Raw genomic sequence first — 22,735 nt, 5'->3', positions numbered from 1 at the left:
ATTATGTACCTAAACATGAAGAATAAGCTGTTGCTGTTCTGAATAACATATTTCTGTTCTGCAAAAGAATAAACTTCTACAAAATGTTAGAAAAGCCATTCGTCTGTCAGTTTGCTTTCAGCTCAGATTTCTCAAAATGATTGCTAGCAACAAAGTTTCGGGCTGTGCTTTCAGTGCTTAGTGATCTCAATTGCACGATTAAAACATGTATCCCAAAGTAATTATTTAGAATGATAATTAGCAACATTTAGCAATTTAGTAATTTAGTAATTTTAGGAAACCGTCAGAAGCGATTTTAGACAGCGCGCGCCCTCGCTGACGGATGTCAGCTACATTTGCTTGTGCTCTCTAAATTCTAATCTAGAGACTTTTGCACATTTTTGCAGCATGTCTAAACCCGTGTAGGTACTGTGTAGCCACATATTATGTTCTAAACTCTTGCGGTACCAGCAACATAAGCCCTTTGCCAATCGCTACATATATTCAATGGGCCTAGCAGACAAATCTGACAATTGACAATATCGTATTTCTAACTACTGCGTAAATTCTCTTGTTAGCGGCTCCTACAGAACGCTCAAAGTACATATTAAATTTTTTCCCCGGACTGCCGATTTTTAATACCTTGGAACACGCGGTATATGTACAACAAACTATAGACATGCCTCTGCAATGTTCAGTCTTGTTACTCACTCATATGTGTCTTCTTCCCTTATAGCGAAACCAGCACTTCTTTGCGGAAACCTTACTTCATGTAACTTGGGAGAAAAACGGGTCTGCTTATTGACAGACGGCGTAAAATCCCCTCCGAAGTGCAGTGAGTACTTTAAGATTTTCTAAATCGTCGACAGAAGCAAAACTTTGCGTCTGCTGAGAATGTGTACCGCATCACGACAAATGGCATAGACTCCTGCCGGAGAGGTAGGGAAAAATAAATGTTTTAATCGAGTGACGTTTTAAAATAAAAATAACTTGCGTAACATTTTCTTTATAGGCTCATGACTAATGCACATTTTTTTCTTCAATTAACTACCACAAACACATGCTGCACTCTTTCAACTAGACAAAAATCCGATGGTCCCGCTATACGCCTTCTTCCCAAAGATCTCCCTGGAATTAAGTATCATCAAAAATAGTGTGACAACAATGTCACCTCCCGGGGAGGTAAAACAATGACCAAGACGTCCTTAAGAATTTTTTTCGCTCTTTAGATTCGGTAAGTATAATTATCAGCGTGTGACACAAGCATCTGAACGAACTAAATTTTCTCAGATGCGGATCTTTGTCGTACATAATGACCATTAGTTTGTCCCTGTATTCATTATCCAGTAATCAAGTAATCACAGAGTAAGAACTTTCGTAGAATCTACTGTATAGAAGACAATTTATGATATATAAAACTAACGGCTGCTGGTATGTAGTGGATGTAGTGTCATCCACTTGCGCTTGCGCTTTTGCTTTATGATGTGACCGTTCGTGTAATGGTTCTAGAAGAACACAATCACTGCAGTCTGATGACTCATCATTTCTTCTTCGCATTCGTTTCCACAAAGCAATACAACATCCGTTACATGAGCATGAGGTCACGTTACCATGCAAATATTGTTACGGTGCATTTGGACAGGACCGTGCGCGCAGCAGGAAGACGAAAAGGAAGTGATGGATTGTCTCCTGCAGCTGTCACCTTTGCGCCAGCCTGCGCAATTACCGCTAACTTTTCCCCACGTAAATAGTTGTGAATATATTTCTGCGTCGGGCTTCCTCTTCGTAGCATTTGGTGGAAGTGCCGGGTAACGATTCAGAACGGAGCTTCGCAGTGGCCGCCGCTTAGTTCGGCAACGAGACAATGCCAATTCGGCAACGCCTGAGTCGACTGTCGTACTCACGCATCCGCGAGATCCAGGAACATACTGCGGCACAGATGGCACCGGCGTCGACGACTGACTCGAGATTTATAATCGGGTGAGCAGCCACAACAAATTGGATCTCAAAGTGATGCTGACGAACATAATTTTTTCTTGGCGGGAACTACATGAGCGTAGTTTCAAAACCACGAAGAACTCTGTGACTAGAATTCGTACAAGCAGAAGCTGTGAGATCTCTTCGGAAAACCACTGGGTTGGAAGGTCGTCGCCAAGAAAGAGTTGGCAACACGAGTTCAAACGTCCACCGAACGCTACGTCGCTTATATGCAAGGCGTCTCGGCACTCTGCCGCAAAGCCGACGCGGAAATAACGGAGTCTGAAAAAGCCGGGCCTGTCTTAAAAGGTATCGCCGATGATGCCTTCAATTTACTCATATGTTAGAACTGTACTTCGGTGAATGACATTATCACGGAGTGCAAGCGTTTGGAGCAGGTGAAGAGCCGTTGTATTTATTAGTCATTTGCACGACTTCCCAATACGGCTGCAACATCGTCTTGCGCAGAACAACAGGACTCTTCGTGGTCGCAGCAGCCTTCAAAGCAGTTGACGAATGTCGTGTGCCGTCAGCTGGAAGCCATCTGTCCCGCGGCTCGTTACCCAGCTGTCAACCATACATGCGCCCCTATGGTTCCACTTGTTCAGGCTATTGTGCGCTAAGAACTCGCCAATGTCGTCTTGCGGTAAGTTTGCACCATGGCCAGCTCTCGGGCAACCGAAAGTCCTTCGCTCGTGCATACTCAAAATCAATGGATCCTTCGGGGTTCTCGCAACGTGCCGGAGTGGCGAACACCGTATGACCGACCTATTTGCTTCAGTTGTAGCCGCGTTGGTCATGTCGCCTGATACTGCCGCAACCACTGGCCCTCGATGCCGTTCTCGAACAGCCCTCGTCTAGAAGGCAGTTTTCACCATATCCATCCACGCCACTGACGGTGCGACCGCATGGCGCCATCGATTACCATCGCCGAGCAGTCACAAATCCCGTTCACTGCAAAGTCGTCGCCCCTCGTCCAGGTCACCCCAGTTCCGTCGCCTGCCCCCATCGTTCTGACCTGGGCGCATGCCTTCAGAAAACTAAAGGATGCAACTCCCGCAGGTGACGCTGCATTGCGGCGTCTCCGCGAAAGCCGCTCACCCCGCCGTCCAGACGCAATATAGTCGATGTAGAAGTTGACGGTGTGTCTCAGCACTTGTTGATACTGGAGCCCATATCTCGGTGATGAGCAACCATCTTCGTTCACCGGTCGAAGAAAGTCTGTAGACTTGCTGCATGTCGGGCTATCCGGGTCACTGATTCAGCAACGCCCATTACCCTTGGCATGTTCACTGCCCGAATAACTGTTGCTGGTTTCAACATTTCCTTTTTATTTGCTGCTCTGGAACGGTGTTCTGGTGACTTGATTTTCTGCCTTGATATTTTTATGGGACCATTCAGCACGGACTGCGATGCTGGCCTCCTCCAACACGAGCTGCCTATTCACTGCTGTGCTCCAAAATCAACTGAACCTCGTTTAGGTTCTGTAGACTTAGTACGGTTGCCGCCTCAAGCCAACACCACGTAGAAGACTTAAGACCCCGCGCCTCCTCCTCGCCCAAGTGCTTACGTCACCAAGCTCACATCATCGCTCGGATCGGCGGTGACAGCCTCGCTATAGCCTTGCCGAAAGCCTGTATTCTGAGCGGGCAGGCTGGACAAGTCCGGATAAGAAAAGCTATGGATGGCTCGCAGTGGCTTCAGCGGTAACTGTAAATTGAACCCAAACAAGTCATTATTTTAGTGTTTGCAACAATTAGGGCACAAGTTTACCAAAGGTTGCAGCATTGAGCTATTCGGTTTGAATTAGCGAACTGTATTCTGAATGAAGTGCACACCACATCGTTTAAATATTATTAAGCAGCCACATTTTCATGCGTCTCTGTTGGATTTTGTTTCCCGCGTGCCGGCCACAGTGATCGGAGTTGGTCGTTGGAGTCGCCCGTTCACATATCGTTGGGCAGGTAGCGTGTTAGCGTGAGTCCTTTTTACGTCTGCAAGATGCATATTTTTCATTTAGTGCGGTCTTGTTGCACTTGAACAAACTGCCAGAATGCTCGGTTGCTGTTGCGCTTTCAACTGCAAGTCGAACTATGCGGGAGATTCGAGCATGTGAGTGCACGTGTTTTCGAACGATCCGGTGCCGTGGGCGGCAAGGACGAGGGCAGTTTCCCGAAAGGATTTTGCTCCTACGAAGAGCACAGTGGTAAGATATGGCCTATCATTCGGTACAGGGGCTTTTTATTAACGCAGTGCGGATTTTTGCGGCTGTAGGTATCCAGCGCCAGCTTAATCGGTCGGCTTGCGTTGTCGTAGGCTGAAACGTGATCATACTTTTTTGTTGCATCGAAAGCTTAACCGAGCCGTTTACGTTTTAGACAGTATGAAACACGTTCCCACATAAGTTGTTTCTGTTGTTTCAGCTCTGCGAGAAACATTTTATGGCCAGCGAACACGTTAAAACGTGGAAGTACAATGACACGAAGATGGGGAAGATAATCGAAGTGTCGCTGAAAGTCTTCCGGCAGAAGCCGAATGCGGTACCGAGTGTGTTCCACAATTGCCCTTAATACCTCTTTGGTCAAAATGCATGCACTCGGGAGGCTCCGGAGGAGAAAAGAAAAGGCGTTTAGGACGAATCGCTCCGCATTGCCATGGAAAAATCTCTGCAAGAAAAAAAAAACAAGAGAAGCAGACCAAAGTTACAAGCTTTTCTGAATTCCTTCATGGTTTGCCAAGCTGTCAGACCTCACCGTTTGGTCTGTGATCAACATGGACTCGAAGGTTCTATTCCTGGATTTTACTGTTGATCAGGGCGCCTCTGCGTTCATCAGTGATAGTTCGAGACAGCATTTCAGGAAGTGTATTTTGGGGAAACGCGGATTGTGTACCTTGATGGCGTGACTGTACTTGCACAGTTGCAGGACTTGCGGCAACTAAGTGACATACTTCATCATGTTGAGTTTCTGTGTACTTTTCATTATTTCAACAATGTTCAGTGGGCTCATCAACTGCTTGCAACTATGGTGGTACTGTTGGAGGAGTTCATATGTAATGATCAGCAACATCAGTTACACAAATGGCACCTGGAAATTTTGATGTTCATAAAATTCCAAGTGAAGCACATCCTTAACAAAAATCACGCTACTCGTTAGCCCTGCTGGTATTTTGAATTCTCCTGGACAACCTTTTGCGGCGCGCATACCGATTCCTGAGAGGTTCATTGAAGGTAAAGTAGTCTCATCCTGAAACAATTAGTCGTCTCTGCTCTGCTCAACAAGTTAGCCCAGCCACAAAACAGCAAAACTCCTGTTTTCTGTGATATCATAAGAAAGTTGCTACCACAATAAAAGAACATGAAAAGGTAGTAACTTTAATGTTGGATGAAATCCATATTTAGTCATTCTTTGATTTCAAAGCTGAATCAGTAACAGGTACAGCAGTCAATACTGCAAGCTTGGCAAAAACAGTATGTGTCTTTATGCGTGTGTCTTTCTAATCACAAGGACGTTGTGCATATTTTACCAGTGGCTACAATTGATGCAAAATGCTGGAATAATTTTTTGAGAATGCTAGTTGTCAAGCTTGAGCATACTGTGTTTAAAGTGATTGATATATCTTTCACAAGAATTCGATCAACATGAGGTGAATGTCGTTGTTTTCAAGACCCTCGAGACTAAATATAGCTTATCAATATCCAGCTGACCAATCACGACCTTTGTTTCTTTTTTTGTCGTGGGCCCTGTCCACTTGTTGAAATGTGTCAGAAATAACTGGTTAAATCAACGCAATGCAGGAAGGTGCATGTAGTTCCCAGGTCCAAAAAGTAGACTCTAACCCAAAATTCTGACAGTATCATTCAACGCTATGTGAGCTGCATAAGTCTGAACCAAATGAGATTTTGAGGATTGCTCCGACATAGTCATTGAAAGCCTTAAATACTTCTAACATGGAGAGGCAAACGGTCAAGTTGGCAATGAGAATCTGCATCAACTGTGGCAGCACTTCATAATAGCAACCGTCAGCATGCTGATAGCACAGCTCAATACATCAACGATCTGCTAACATGGCGGAATATTGTCAACGTTAAGACTCGCAGCTAAGTCAGTTTTATGCCACAGTTAGCGACAGCGATATTGAGAAGAAAACGGCAGGGCTTCTTGCTGTGGCATATGTTGCGTTTCGCTGCGCTCACGCATCTCTAATGGAATGGCTGTGCCAATTATAAAAAAAAAATCTGATAATTGATGATCCAGAGACAGACATTGCGAGAAATATTCTTATTACGAGCATCACCAGGAGTGGGCTGAAGTTACCACGTGAAGTTGTCATAAATGTCCTGCTTACCACAGCAATAGTGCTCGACAAGCTTGGAAGTCCACGCTTTGCCACGCAGTTCTTTGCACTTCCTAAGCAGAAAGAAGTATTAGTGACTCTTCTGTATGGCATCCTCAATGATATTCTTGACATGGATGCTTGCGTTAATAGGCAAGCTCCTCAACTAGTCACGCATTACATCTTTTAGTGCAGCAGCAAACAACCTCCTAAAAAACTTGTGCAAAAAGCAAACAACAAGTTGTCTGCCACAAAAGTAAAGCAAAAATTTTAAACTGTTGTAATTTGGTGTTTTTTACGCAGTTTTCTTTCCACGGTATGGTTTGTAACTAAAATGCTTTCTTTCTCTCATCAATGTCGAATAATATACCCTACATCCTACCATTCTCCAGTAGACTGCCTATTGATATCTTTCTGTTCTGCTTCACGAAAATCATGCTCATCTGGGTCCTGCATGCTTGAAGCAATAATTTTTACCAAAGCAGTAAGTGCATTCACACAAACGTTACTGTACCAATTTTTCCCTGACACTGAGTTGCATGTGCACTTTCACTAATAATGTGTTCTTCTGCACAGAACAGACTGTCAAGCTGTATATAATAAATGATTTTGTATTCCTGCTGAGCAGAAATGAGTGTTATTTTATGAGTGCTCATGTTTCTTCCACTTCAAACTGCTGACATTTTACTTTCATGTAATGTCAAATTTTGCCATGTTTCTAACATACCTGTTAGAGCTTTTAAAGCGTTAGAAAACAACATCTGTAAGTGTTAAATATATAAGAATCATGGCAGGGTTCAAAAGTGATTACCTTATACCTATATGATATGGTGTGGATACCCACCAGTGATGACAAAATGGTGCTGCCGGTATACATGCCGATGCTGATAAGATTCACGCAGTCAGGAACTTTTCTGTACCTTGCGCAGCAAAGCGTGCACAGATTCGTGGGCTTATGCTCCTATTTTCGTCAGTTTCTTGAAAATTTTGCGTGTTTCGTCCGGCCACTGACTGACCTTCTCAAGAAGATAACGGCGTTCTTTTAGGGCCGCGAACAAGCCGACACCTTCGACACCCTCATCCGCCCGTTAACAACGCCTTCTATATTAGGACACTTTGATCCATCTGCCCCAATTCACGTTCGCACAGACGTAGTGGCCATGGCACAGGTGCTCTCCTCGCCCATCAGCAAAATGGAGTCGAGCACGTCATTGCCTACACCAGTCGCCTCTTGTCCCCTTCAGAGCGCAATTTTCCTATCACCGAGCGTGAATGCATCGCTCTTGTGCGGCCAGTGGCTAAACTTCGCCCTTGTTCACTCGCCCATTTTTTGTCATCTCCGAAGACCATGCCCTGTGCTGGGTATCGTCACTAAAGGACCCGACTGGCCGCCTTGGTCGCCCGGCACTCAAACTTAAGGAGCATACTTTCGTTGTGATGTACAAGTCCGGCGGCTTACATCTGGACACCCACTGCTTGTCTCGTCATCCCGTCGATCCTCCTGAAAACGACCAACAGGATGTCGACACTTCTTTTCTAGCCATTTCTGATATTCGGGACATCGTTACTGAATAGTGAAAGGACGGCTCTCTCCGGTCGATCAGTGAGCGCTTGACTTAGAACAATCACATTGCTCAACCAGAATGTTTGTGCTCCATGACGACATTCTTTATCGACGCAACCTCAGCTCTGATGGACCAAATTTACTGCTATTTGTCCGTCGTCATCTCCGTTCTACTGTTCTTGCTGAGATCCACGACGCACGCACTGCCGGACACCTTGGCACCTCCCGCACTTACGACATAGTTCGACGTCGTTTCTTCTCACCAGACTTTTACCGCTCTGTGCAACGTTAGGTTACGGCTTGTGATTCCTGCCAGCGTCGAAAGAGGCCATGCACGCAACTTGCTCGCCACTTTCATCCAATCGATGTCCCCACGGAGCCTTTCTTCCGCGTCGGCATGGACCTTCTTGGCCCCTTCCCCACATCCCTAAAAGTAAACAAATGGATAGCCGTTGCCACAGACTAAGCGACGTGCCCTGCCCACCAGCAGTACTACAGATGTAGCAAACTGTTTACTTCAAGACGTGGTTCTTCACCATGGCGCGCCAAGGCAGCTACTGACAGCTCGCGGCCGCTACTTCCTGTCCCAAGTTGTCGAAGACATACTTCGTTCCTTCTCCACTGAACTAAACTCGCAACCGCATATCGCCCACAAAAGGAACAATCTGACTGAATGACTAAATCGCACCCTTACAGAGATGTCTATATGCGTTTCAGCAGATCATCGCGATTGCGACAGCACTTTGCCCTGCGTGACATTTGCGTACAATATGTCACGTCATGGTACCATGGGTTTTTCTCTGCCTTTCTACCTCTTGTTTAGTCGCTATCCCACTCTGCCTTTTGACACCTTGCTAACCTTCGGTGTCGCGACATACCACGGAATACGCTCATGAGTGCCCAGTTTTGACTTTCGCGACATTGTTATTGAGCAGCGAAAGGACGACTCTCTCCGGTCGAGATTGAGCGCTTGACGGGCTAGGAGGGCTCGCCAGATTGCCTTTGATCGACTTACAGCGGCTCACACGTCACAAAAGAGTAGCTACGACAGTCGCCACCAGAACCTTGAGTTCTCTCCCGGAAATCTCGTTGTGCTGTGGACTCAAAGTCCCAATGTCGGCCTATCAGAAAAACTGCTTTCTCGCTATACCGAGCCCTACCGAGTATTTCGACGATTAGGTTAATTATCGCGCCTGTTGAATACGCGCCCTCCTCGTCCCAGCTACGAACTGACGTCGTCCACGTGTCCCGCTTAAAACCGTACTGTTTGCCTAGTTCGCTGTAATTCTAAGAAGCGCTGGGAGAGCGCTCCATCCCCCGGCGGTTAGGTTACGGTGCATTTGGACAGGACCGTACGCGCAAGAGGAAGACGAAGAGGAAGTGGCAGACTGTTTCCTGAAGCTGTGACCTTCGTGCCAGCCTGCCAGATTACCAGTAACTTTTCCCGATGCAAATAGTTGGGAATACATTTGTGCATCGGGCTTCATCTTTGTAACAACATCTTACGGCTGAGGTATATTTTCGCGTAATTTGAGGAGCGTTGAAACTGATTGATATTCTATCCAGTAAGACGAAATTATTTAGGTACACCACTGTCTAAGACTTAACCAGCAGTAGGTGCATGTCGGATCATGGCTTTGTTTTCTTGGAATCAGTTCACAACTGATTAATGCTGCTGCACCTTCGCTGAACCAAGACGTTGGGGAAATCAGATCTGAATATCTCAACCAAATTGGGAGGGGGGAGGGGGGGAGTCAGCTACAAGAACAGCACGGTAACTACGCCATGCTACACAGTTCCACGAGCCGGTACAATGTACTGTATAGAATCGTGTGAGGACCGCATGAGTGTGTGAGCAGCACCCCCAATGTGGTAGCCCACAATTTGGAAAAGAAAATTTACATCCGAGAAGCAATCGCGTTTGGTGCCCCCAGGTCGCGCGCACGCATCGGCGAGTTTTCGCGCGCAGCGCACTTCCGCGTTCCCCTACTAGATGGCTAGAACTACACATTGACCTATGATGCAATGGCACATTCGTGCCATTTTGAACAAATGATCCGTTCCTACATAAAGGCCATACCTCTTAAATATTGTGGGGAAAAAAAGTGCGGCGCTCACACAAGTCTATACGGTATAACGGCAGTGGTAGTGTGGAGTAGAAAAGAGCTGATCTCATTCGAGTAAAATAGCAGTTCAGCAACTCTAAGACCGTGGCTTCGACAATCGGGAAAAAAACGTTTGAATCAGCCTGCGAGCTCAGAGAAATGGGCTCAGTTACATAGAATTCAATCACACAAGTAGATGTTTATTTCAAATGCAGCTGCGCAGAGTATGTCAGAAGGATCAGTCCTCTCATGTTTGTGGATGAATGCTACACCATGCATTTAGTGACAAACGGCTGAGGAAATAGATAGAATTCATGGAAGTCCTGTATCACCTTTTAAGGTGATTCAATACATTTCTATCTTATGTTTTAGTACATGCCCGAGCCAGATGTAAGGACGTCTGGAAAAGCTACTGCAAGCAACCTGAAGTCCCCATCTGCAAAGACGACATTACTGAATGCTTATGCAGCTGTGGTAAGTGGGTGGTATAATACGTAGGCCGGTACAACTTACGACGGAAATCTGTATTCAGGTTTGAATGGTCGTACCTATAGTTCGCCCGCTCGTTGTAAATACTCGCTCATATTTGTTTATTCCGTATGAGTGTTTAGCATAATTTAACCCGCAAATGCTAATCATTTGTTGAATACATATTTTTTTTAAATCCCTACAAGGATGGCGATATATGCATTCCTAGTGTGATTCACTGTTCAGTTGCGATAAAATATCTGCGAAGTCATTGTAGGTCCCTTTTTTTCCTTTCCCGCGAAAGTTTTGTTTTAGCTGTAGTCATTCGGAATTGTTACGAAATACTAGTTTTAGAAGTTTCATAGACGTATATTGACTGCTAAAAAACAGCTGTTATTTTAGGCCAGATATGCGTATATACGTGGTGTATGAACAAGCAAAAGAAACCGTATCAAACTCGTGCATTTATTCTTGACTTAAAGAATCTCATAAAGATATTGGTGCAGCGTATCAAGAAAACTTAGCAAAACAGAAGAGTCCACCTACCAATTTAGCAGTTTAGAAGCCACGCTATAACTGCTGAATAGAAGCAAGCACATTTCAAGTGTTAAAGTTATTGGAAGCAATCTGTCAGCACAGCCTAAGTGCTTGCAAAAGCATAGCCTTAAGAATCATTATAAGAAGAAAAAGATTGAAGGTGTTTGAAGGTGAATTAAAGGTTGAAGGGAATGAAGGACCTACAAATGCGAAAAAACTTTGTCAGAGCTCGTACTCGTCCTAGCAAGTGCGACCACGTCAAGGCACTGGCATGATCTTAGACTTAACTAAATAGTCATGTACCAAGAACAGCGCGGAGTCACTGGCGAATTTCACTAGGACACCAGAGGAAAATGACTAAGTATGAATGTTCTCTTCACATTCTTTTTGGTGACCTTTACCATACCAAAGCAAGGCAGTGGCTATGAGGAACGCCATGTTGAGGACCTTGGATTTCGCTTTTGGTCCATCATTTAGACAAAGCAGTTTTTTTTTTCCGCCCGTAATATTGCATATTAGAAAAAAGCAACCTAGAAAAACATGTTTAGCTGCAGCCTGGCAATGCTACAGGTGCAACAAACAACAGCGAAAAAGTGGAATTCTCTGCTTCACTACCTGAGGTTTTTGAGGCTGCAAAAAAAACTAAAATGCATCAATTATTTTTTTAAATCAACATATGGTAGTGCATCAACCATTGAGCTACCTGGTTCAGCTATCCTGTTCGCTTCCACTGCAAAATTTGCAAATAAGAAAGCGCCCTACATATTGTCACGTGGTGGTGACGTAGAAGAACACAGTAGCAATACTGTGAACGAGAAAACTAACTTTTATTGGGCGAACTTGTGCCCACAAAACAGGCTACACTTATAGCACAACGAAAGCGGCGAACACAGTCGGCGATCGTCGGAAATCTGATCAGCGGGTCAAGCGCGTCGGCTTTTATAGAGCAGTTGTTGAATGTTCCAGACTAATCGTTCGGACCCGCGTGCCTTCCACAAAGTTCTACACCATTCGCGGCACGCGATGAACTCAGATAATACAAGGTTCGGCGACAACAGACAGCTGATAGAAGCATCGATAACTTTCCAGAAACTTCGGATACATGTAGGCGCGTCCCGCGCTGTGCGATAACATTTGTTAGGCGGCGAAACGTGGTTACCCGATACAGATAAGTACACGTGTCAATATGTTCCCTTTCGTTGTCAAGAACAAGTGACATGGCCGGATTCGATTTATTTTCATTTAAGAGTTCAGGATCGCCTGCAAGCCTCTAGAGTTTTTGAAGGAGTACGTTTACATAGGTCAATTACAGAGGACCTTGACCGTGGGCAGTCCAGAGAAAACACGGGGAAGGCGGGAGATGGAAATTCACCACTGTCGAGGAAAGCATTTGTCGCCGTGAAAAAGACAAGTCCACTGGTAGAAACGTTGGCTCCAGTTTTTACCTTGTTTTCATTTTGCTCATAATCATGAGAAGGAAATCCACAGAAGAATAAAAATGGGTTGGAGTGCATACGGAAGACATTATCAGCTCCTGACTGGAAGCTTACCATTATCATTGAAAAGGAAGGTGTAAAATCAACGTATTTTACCGGTGCTGACATACGGGGCAGCAGCTTGGAGCCTGACAAGGGAGCTTTGGGAACAAGTTAGACCGCGCAAAGAGCGATGGAACGAAGAACACTAGGCATCACGTTAATAATGAGAAAGAAAGCGGTTTGGGTCAGAGAACAAACGGATATAGCCGATATTCTAATCGACATTATAATAAAAAAGTAGAGCTGGGCAGGTCATATAGTATGTAGGTTCGATAAGCGGTGGCCATTAGGGTTGCAGAATGGGTGCCATGTGAAAGGAAGCACAGTCGAGGACGGCAGACGACTAGGTGGGGCGATGAAATTAGGAAATTTGCTGGCGCTAGTTGGAACCGGTTGTTCGCAGGACAGGGGTAACATGAGATCGCAGGGTGAGGTCTTCTTCCTGTAATGGACATAAAATATTATTATTATTATTATTGTTATTATTATTATTAATTTAAGCAACTGTACTGCTCTCTTATGAAGCCGAATTGGTTAAGTTACTTTCCTCGCCGCGCATGCCGTAACCACTCAATTCAATTCGGCCTCAGAAATGACGTTTCTTAGCTGTGTAATGAATTCGGCATATCATGCAGGGACATACATCAGTTGTACGACCTTTACGTTTCTTTCTTTTTTTCTTCTCCAGGACAACAACAAGGATATTTTGACACACTATGGAGACATTCTCGCTCTGTATCACCTGTCAAAGATCCCCGACAACTCTTGGCGTCTGCCGACTAATAAGGGACAGTGCATCAGATATTTAAAAAGGCTTCAGGATGCAAGTAAGTGAAATTTGTAACAATGCTATTTTTCCCTCTATAACATGAGAATTACTATACGTGTGTGGCTTCTCTAGTATTTTTTTTTCTTTTTGTTATGGTGGGTCCCTTTCATTCAATATTACACAGGCATTTTGGGGACATTGTGGTATATTTTCTGACATCACCGACCCAAACAATGCCCACTTGATACCACGTACCTAAACTTTACTAACGTGCTGCTAACCAACTTCGACAAGCCGTTGCGTGGCGTGAATGAAGTTTAACCTGGAAGCCATGTCATCGCTTTGTGTCGTCGGTATTTCGGCTATAGTATTTGCTTCCAGTTGAGGGATAGCGTGACGAAACGTTTGGCAGGGTAATTGCGTAAGGAATGTCATTACTGTAAACGCATAGATTACCGTGGGATATGACATATGAATCTGCTATATTATTCAGTATAAAGTTTTCCAATTACGCAGCAATAAACACTTCTTTATGCACTTGTTCCTTGCTGAAAGCGTTGAACGTAAGAAGCAAGCTTGAAAAATACGTAAATGCACTAACATCCATCCGTCATTTATTCGGCCCAAAACCAACTAGAACAATACAAGAGCTCTCAGGGCTCCTTATTGTTCCTTATCAGAGGATACATCTGTGCCACTTGAATACATCGCACTTTAAATGGTCGACTGGTCGACTTATCAACTCCTTAAGAACCCAATTATATTGACGTCTTCATCATCATGATCATCATTCATCATCATCATCATCAGCCTGGTTACGCCCACTGCATGGCAAAGGCCTCTCCCCTACTTCTCCAACAACCCCGGTCATGTACTAAATGTGGCCATGTCGTACCTGCAAACTTCTTTATCTCATCCGCCCACCTAACTTTCTGCCGCCCCCTGCTACGCTTCCCTTCCCTTGGAATCCAGTCCGTAACCCTTAATGAGCATCGGTTATCTTCCCTCGTCATTACATGTCCTGCCCATGCCCATTTCCTTTTCTTGATTTCAACTAAGATGTCATTAACTCGCGTTTGTTCCCTCACCCAATCTGCTCTTTTCTTATCCCTTAACGTTGCACCCTTCATTCTTCTTTCCATAGCTCGTTGCGTCGTCCTCAATTTAAGTAGAACCCTTTTCGTAAGCCTCCAGGTTTCTGCCCCGTAGGTGAGTACTGGTAAGACACAGCTATTATACACTTTTCTCTTGAGGGATAATGGCAACCTGCTGTTCATGATCTGAGAATGCCTGCCAAACGCACCCCAGCCGATTCTTATTCTTCTGATTATTTCCGTTTCATGATCCGGATCCGCCGTCACTGCCAGCCCTAAGTAGATGTATTCCCGTACCACTTCCAGTGCCTCGCTACCTATTGTAAATTTCTGTTCTCTTCCGAGACTGTTAAACATAACTTTAGTTTTCTGCAGATTAATTTTTAGACCCACTCTTCTGCTTTGCCTCTCCAGGTCAGTGAGCATGCATTGCAATTGGTCGCCTGAGTTACTAAGCAAGGCAATATCATCAGCGAGTCGCAAGTTACTAAGGCATTCTCCATTATCTTTTATCCCCGATTGTTCCCAATCCAGGTCTCTAAATACCTCGGTTCATCATCATCATGATCATCATTAGCCTATATTTATCCCCACTGCACGACGAAGGCCTGTCCCCAGCGACTTACAATTACCGCTGTCTTGCGCTAGCTGATTCCAACTTGCACCTGGATATTTCCTAATTTCCTCATGCCACCTAAGTTTCTGCGTCCTAGAGTGCCCTTCCCTTCACTTGGCACCCATTCTGTAACTCAAATGGTCCACCAGATATTAACTCTACACATCACATGGCCGGCCCAGCTCCGGTTTTTTTACATAATATCCGCTATCCCCGTTTGCTCTCTGATCCACTCCGCTCTCTTCTTGTCTCTTATCGTTACGCCTAACATTTTTCGCTCTATCGCTCTTTGCGAGATCCTTCACTTCTTCTGGAGCTTCTTTGTGAAATCTCCAAGTTAGTTCCTGATATGTTAGCACCAGTGGAAAGATATGAATGTGCACTTTATATTTATTTTCTCAACAACATTGGTAAGCTCGCCGTCAGTATTTGGTAATGCTTGCCGTAGGCACTCCAACCCATTATTATCTTTTTGTAAATTTTCTTCGCGTGGTCAGGGTGGCTTGCGAGTAATCGATCTAGGTAAGTGTAACCATCTACCGACTCTGGAGACTACCCGCCGTGGTTGCTCAGTGGCTATGGTGTTGGGCTGCTGAGCACGAGGTCGCGGGATCGAATCCCGGCCACGGCGGCCGCATTTCGATGGGGGCGAAATGCGAAAACACCCATGTGCTTAGATTTAGGTGCACGTTAAAGAACCCCAGGTGGTCAAAATTTCCGGAGTCCTCCACTACGGCGTGCCTCATAATCAGAAAGTGGTTTTGGCACGTAAAACCCCAAATATTATTATTATTATTATTACTCTGGAGACTGGTTGGCGATCATGAATTGTTGATTCCTTGCCAGATGGTTAAACAGTGCCTTTGTAATCTGCATATTATTCTTCAACCCCACTCGTGCACTTTCTCGGTTAAGGTCCTCAATCATTTGTTGCAATTCATCTCCAGTGTTGCTGAACGGGACAATGTCATCTGGAAACCGAAGGTTGCTGAGATATTCGCTGTTGATCCTCGCTCCTAGGTCTTTCATGTCTAATAGCTTGAACACTTGTAAGCATGCAGTGAATAGCATCAAAGAGAATGTCTCTCCTTGTCTGACCCTTTCTTTATAGGTAATGTTATGCTTTTCTTCTAAAGAACCAAGGTGGCTGCTAAATCTTTGCAGATATTTTCCAGATGCCCACGTATGCCTCCTGTATACTCATTGATTAGGCGATGCATCAATGACTGGTAATTGACATAACTAGTGTCGTAATTACTAACATACGGAAATACTGACATAATTACTGTCCTTACCATCTATAGTTGTATCGGTCCATGTGCTGTGACTGTTTCGCTCCCGTAACAGCAGTTCCATGATTATGTTTGTCATCCGCATTGAAATTGTATGACGCAGGCCTCTAAAATATTGGTTTCAGTAACCAAACTATTTCTTTGCTTTTTCACTGCAGTTTTACCGGACGAGAAATCACGAGACAGAGGTGATGGTAAGCAGTGATGCCATCGCATAAATGAGCACGCAATAAAGGATTGGCGACAACCCCACCTATTGTCTCCAAGCGCATGTCAAACGTCTTTCGTGCCTTACTTGCCAAGACGTCTATATCTTGATCTGTTTCAAGACGACTCTTAAAAATTGTTTGCTATACCTAAGCTCCGTGATCATAGACACAGCCACTTGTCAAAAAGACAAGTTTTCCCTACATTTTCCAACGTATCATTGCGGGGTTGAAAGTGGCGACGTTGCGAAAATATAACATGAAGCGGTCTCCGCTGGACGCATGACAGAAGACGAAGAAAGGGGCTAGGAGAGAAGTGAGAAGGAAGAAGTTAGAATAAAATGTCGGACGACACCCGTCTCACTTAGATTATGTGATTTCTGTGCCGTTCTAGCTAGGAACGCTACATTTTGGCACAGCCGACAGTTTTCGAAGACCAGCCATGCGGGGGACGTTTTTCGTCGACCAGGCGTCATCGGAGTCAGTTGTGTTCACCCGATACCAAGTGCACGGTGTGCCAGCGACGGACCTTCCTCTTGAAGTTAGTTCTACCGCGCTGATCAACGTGGTGCTGCAACAAGCTGCAATCAGCCGCCAAGCCCTCGTGCAAACAGGATCGGTGACAGTGAATCTACAACTGCAGACACTGAGCGAACTCGTTCTGGAACCCATACGACGTGGCACCCTCAAAGAGGAAACGCCTGCCGGGAAGGTGAGCCTAGACTTGAGTGTTATGGAACTGCAAAGGAACATTATACAACAGATCGAAATAATGAGAACTTTCGTCCAAGCGCTTAGTCGAGAGCAGTCAGCACGAAGCATTGTTGAACCAGACGTTTTTGAAGGAAACTCGCAAAGTGCACACTACTGGCTGTGGTTTTTCGAGTACGCCTGTGACAAGAATATGTGGCACTCCGACGACACAAAGATTTTGAATATGCGCCGCCATTTGGCCGGTATAGCCAGGAAATGGTATGACGTGCAACTCATGGATCATGGAACATGTTGGGAACTGTGGAAAAGCAACTTTTTAGCGGCTTTCGAAGGCAACGCAGTACACAGATGGGATGCGGCACTACGGTTCAGTTATACAGGTGGCTCTCTGCTTGAGTACTGTCTTGAGAAGCGTCGCCTATTGTATTCTGCAGAACCGAAGCTGTCGTCTTCTGCTGTTGTAGCTTTGATAACGCAAGGGTTGTGTATCGAGATCCGTAGTCATGTCCAGCTCAAAGGTCCAAGAACGTTCGATGACCTTGAACTTTCTTCAGACCTCAGTGCCAAGAAAAACATCGAGAAGACAGCCAGATGGTAGAACAGAGCAACTCGATTCTCGTAAGCTGAGTGAGCATCTAGAGTCGTTGCCGTCAGCTTCATAAGCAAATCTCTGGGAAGCGTAAATCATGACTGGGAGGATGGTGAAGAACCAATTACCGCAGTTCATGGCAACCTACTTCCACATAATCTGTCTACCGTGCATCACAAGCCCCAGAAAAAGAGCTTCAGTGAGACAGTGTATTTGATGTCGTCAAGCTTATTGTACGCCCCCATTAAGGTAGATGGCATTGAAGTGAAGGCTCTCGATGACTGTGGAGCTTCGGTATCAATTATCAACAAGACACGAGTGGATGCCAGTCGTCTGCACGCTGGCAGAACAATGCGTGTCCAAGCCTACGATGGGTCAGTGACCATGCATAGCGAATGGGTAACCCTGGCTATTGAATTTCAAGGAAATGCTATTACCAGTGACGTATTGGCAATTCCCAATGTCACCTACGATTCTCTTTTGTCCCGTCCAGACATGAAAAAACTTAAGATAAACCTCTATTGGGATGACAAGGTAATGGCCGAAGACACGATAACAACAGAAGGTCCTGGTGAAGAACCTAGTCTATCAAGGCTAATTTTTCACCAGGAAGACATCAAGACTAAGTACCCAGAGCTTATATGCATGGGAAGCTACCCTCCAGCAATGAAATCACATGTCGTTCCTTTCGAGCTCGCAGATAAAACAGTGGTTCGTAGAATCCCCTATAATATGTCCAGAGATAAAAAGGTGTAGCTGAAAAAAGAGTTCCAAGAAATGTTATACGCAGATATCATCCGGCCTTCTGTATCCCCATTTGCTTCTCCTATAACTATCGCACCTGAAGAAGACGGGACATTCCGCCTCTGCACAGACTACTGGGCTCTCAATCGTCAAACTGAATTGATACCTTATCCAATGCCGAGAATCGACGACATCATTGACGAAACTGATGGTTGCCATTGTTTTTCCCGAATAGATCTCTGCAAGGGCTTTTGGCAGATTCCACTAAGTGAAGAAACGAAGAAGTACACCGCGTTCATAACCCCATTTGACTTGTTTGAGTACAACCGCCTACCATTTGGTTGGAAAAACTCCCCTGCGTTGTTTCAGAAGATTATGACGGACATTCTGAAACCTTACCTGGGCATATTTTGCAATGCGTACATCGACGACATCATCATCTACTCAAAGACAAAGGAAGAACATCGTAGTCATCTTTCAAAAGTTCTTCATGCCCTCAGACTTGCCCAACTCAAAGTCAAGTTCAAGAAAAGTGCGTTCTTTCAAGATACCGTAGTATTTCTTGGCAGGGTGTTTGATGGACAGACTAAGAGCACTAAGCAAGAATCGGTAGAGAGAATTTCCAAGCTGGTAAAGCCTTATGATGTGCACTCCCTGCGCGTTTTTCTTGGCCTTGCAAGACACTTCCAGGCGTTTATCAAAGACTATGCACTGAGAACAAGGTGCCTCACACGTTTAACTCAGAAAGACGTGCCTTTTCATTGGGACGAGAAGTGCGAACCTGTCTATCGTCAGCTTGTAAAACTAATATCGTCGGACCTCATCTTGCGAATACCGGATTGTTCTCTGCCTTTCGTGCTGGACACGGACGCATCACATTATGCTACCGGTGCAGTTCTATACCAGAAGCTATCCAAACAAGCTGATCAGACCAAACACTACGTTGTGCTGTACTACAGCTATACCCTGAAACCCGCCGAAATAAATTACTCTACCACAGAAAAGGAAGCTCTGGCCGTCTTAAAAGCTGTGCAGTACTTTCGTACTTACCTGGAAGGTGCCAAATTCATACTTTTCACGGACCATCAAGCACTGACTCAACTTCTGAGCATGGCCCAGCCAAGAGGTCGCATTGCTAGATGGGTGAACTATCTGCAACAATTTGATTTCGTAATTTCGCACCGTCCTGGCCAACTCCTCACTGACACTTACGCACTATCAAGATTACTTGTACAGGAATCAAGCAATAATCCAGAGACAATCAATCATATTAAGCTATGGGAAGGTACAGAAGAGCTCCAGTTTATCAATGGAAAGTATCACGTACCACGAACTATGATTCCAAGGATTCTTCATGTATACCACGACACCCCTGGATCGGGTGGACATGATGGCTTCTGGTGCAGTTATAAGAAATTGCTCATGAGATTCACATGGCCGGGCATGAAAAACGACATCAGCCATTACATCCGCACATGCCACCTCTGCCAGGTGAACAAAGTTACATTCAAGCAATCGACAGATGTTATGACAAACCCTGAATATTCAAGCGTCCCGTTCGAAGTAATTCATTTGGACTTCGCGGAGCTCAAAAAGAAGGGGGAAGGAGTCCAGCGAACGCAAGCTTTCTTGCTCTGCATAGATGAGTGCAAAGGACGGTTGCGGCTAAAGCTGGCAAAGAAGACGCAAACAGCGTAATAGATCTCCTCAAAGCTGAATGCTGTAAACACACAAAGACGCTCGTCTGCGACGACAGGCCGGCTTTCCGGAGTGCCAAATTATCAAAGTGGGCACAGGAGCACGGCATAATGATAAAGTATTCTTCTCCATACCACCCGACAGCAAACGGCCTAGCGGAACGTGCCATACGAGACATCAAACAGTATCTGAAGATGTATCCAGACTTTGCCGGTGGCTGGAAGTTCTGTCTCGAGGCCGCTGGGAAACATCACAACAGATCATACACCACGGCTTTAGGCTGCAGTCCTCATTTTGTAACTTCGAGTACAGCGCCCATACTTCCTGCAGATCGTGAGCTACGTCTCCTAGAGAACCTCGAACTCGCCGAAGGAAAACTGTCAAAGAACAGGAGGTCTGCAAGCGCCGCATGAAGCGAAACTTTGATAAAAGGCACAGTAGCGAGATACCAGACGTACAGCCTGGAGACTATGTCCTTGTAAGGAAAGGAGCTGTGCCTTCAAATTCAAAATTTTGTGGGCCATTTCAAGTTATTAAGACTGCATGTCAGCATGGAATATTGAAGAATGTCTGGTACGCCGGAGCTTCGTGTCGAAATTATTAGAAAATTGCTGCTCGCCGAATGCTCTGACATGGTCTACTTGGAGCTGCCAGGCATAATGGATTTGTTTGCCTGTAATAAAGAATTTCCCGTGGCAGTATAACGTTGTTGGGCCCTTTCGGCAGGTACACGACATCGCTCTGCCAACTTTTCTCGCTGAGGATCCGTTTTAGCATGAAGCATGAAGAAGCGGGCCAATCGCAGGCACCGTCTCACCTTTTCTTAACTTGTTATCTACATTCAATGCGCTAGTTCGACCCCGCCAAAACCTCATTTTCTGCGCACATCTCGCCTCTACTCAGCTAACTAGATAAGGATAACTTGTCGCGGTAGGCATTCCTATTCACTTCGAAAGTAACACTCAGCTCCTCTAATCGAGAGAGCGTTTTATTGCGCTCTTGAAAGAACGCAGTCTGTCACCGACCGCGCATGTGTAGACGGTTACGTCAATTTGATGTCCGCCGGTTGGAATAAACTACAAAATAAGTAACTTCGTGTTGTAACGCCCAACGCAGCACAACTTAAGAGCACCATGTTCACTTGAAGAGAAAGGCCACGTACGCCGTAGCTCTACCAACAATGTTATGAGAAAAAAAAGGCAAATTTGCCGATATTTACAAAAGATAGCAGGTTCGGAATATAAGCGGGAACAAGATGGCGTACAAGTCCACATGCGACTCGTCTTTTGCTTCATCTTTGTCGGCGAAATACATCGCGAAATTACTCGATAACTCAACCTCACAAGCGCTAACGCCATCTTACCCCAATGCTTAAACAACGCGGCGCGGACATCTCTCCATGAAGACCTAGTGCAGTAGAGGTTGTGACTGCAAATTTCATAGCGTCTCAGTTACAGTTTTGCAATACGGACACCGCAGCTGTACGTTGGTCGCAACGTAGCGGGAGACAATTGAAACGCCGGCGTGCTGCGCGAATAAAACAAATTTACCCAACGACAGAAAGCCTTATCGTATCCTTCTCGTTCTTCTACCTCCGCACCGTCTCACCGTTGTCAGCACGCACTTGCGCATAGACACAGTAATACGTACCCGGCAGTATAAAACAAACCATCTAAAGAGCCCGTCCACTTACTCCGCAAGGTTCTACATGTCCTTCAAAATCTCAGGTAAGTTTGTTATTATTATGCATTTGAAATTACCATTGTACAAGGTCTGACCAAGTCGAATCTTTAGTGCAATAAGAGCAATACGGTAGAAGTTGTATACACATGTGCAGGATGATGACAGAACATTTTAACCGAAAAAAACTTGTCATTTGAGCAGTGAACTTAACGTGACATACGTATTTTCTCTCTTTTCTATGATCTAAAAGAGTCATATTTCATGAGACGGAAATAATCAAAAGAATAAGAATTGGCTGAGGTGCGTTTGGCAGGCATTCTCAGATCATGAACAGCAGGCTCCCAATATACCTCAATGGAAAAGTGTATAACAGCTGTGTCTTACTAGTACTCACGCGCGGGGCAGAAACCTGGAGGCTTACGAAAAGGGCTCTACTTAAATTGAGGACAACGCAACGAGCTATGGAAAGAAGAATGATGGGTGTAACATTAAGGGATAAGAAAATAGCAGATTGGGTGAGGGAGCAAACGCGAGTTAATGACATCTTAGTTGAAATCAAGAAAACGAAATGGGCATGGGCAGGACATGTAATGAGGAGGGAAGATAACCGATGGCCATTAAGAGTTACCGACTGGATTACAAGGGAAGGGAAGCCTAGCAAGGGGCGGCAGAAAGTTAGGTGGGCGGCTGAGATTAAGAAGTTTACAGGGACAACATGGCCACAATTAGTACGTGACCGGGGTATTTGGAGAAGTATGAGAGAAGCCTTTGTCCTGCAGTGGGCGTAACCATGATGATGAGGATGATGAAAATACTTGCGTGTATAT

The 22,735-nt window shown here is 45.1% G+C and overlaps 1 protein-coding gene across 1 annotated transcript in view; it reads left to right on the top strand.

Moving 5' to 3' along the window:
- LOC129385371 (uncharacterized) overlaps positions 1–16,545 on the top strand; it is a 30,938-nt gene extending 14,393 nt beyond the window's left edge. The window contains exons 4-7 of the mRNA XM_055072009.2: positions 716–814; positions 10,333–10,434; positions 13,192–13,330; positions 16,433–16,545. Coding sequence (XP_054927984.1) covers positions 716–814; positions 10,333–10,434; positions 13,192–13,286 — 296 coding nt within the window. The 3' untranslated portion in view covers positions 13,287–13,330; positions 16,433–16,545. The remainder of the gene's footprint in view (positions 1–715; positions 815–10,332; positions 10,435–13,191; positions 13,331–16,432) is intronic.
- The last annotated feature ends 6,190 nt before the right edge of the window (positions 16,546–22,735 follow it).

The sequence above is a fragment of the Dermacentor andersoni genome, chromosome 7 (genome assembly GCF_023375885.2).
Source record: "Dermacentor andersoni chromosome 7, qqDerAnde1_hic_scaffold, whole genome shotgun sequence".
Lineage (NCBI taxonomy): Eukaryota > Metazoa > Arthropoda > Arachnida > Ixodida > Ixodidae > Dermacentor > Dermacentor andersoni.
Note: the sequence above shows the minus strand (reverse complement) of the source record. Positions and strands in the feature narration are given on the sequence as shown.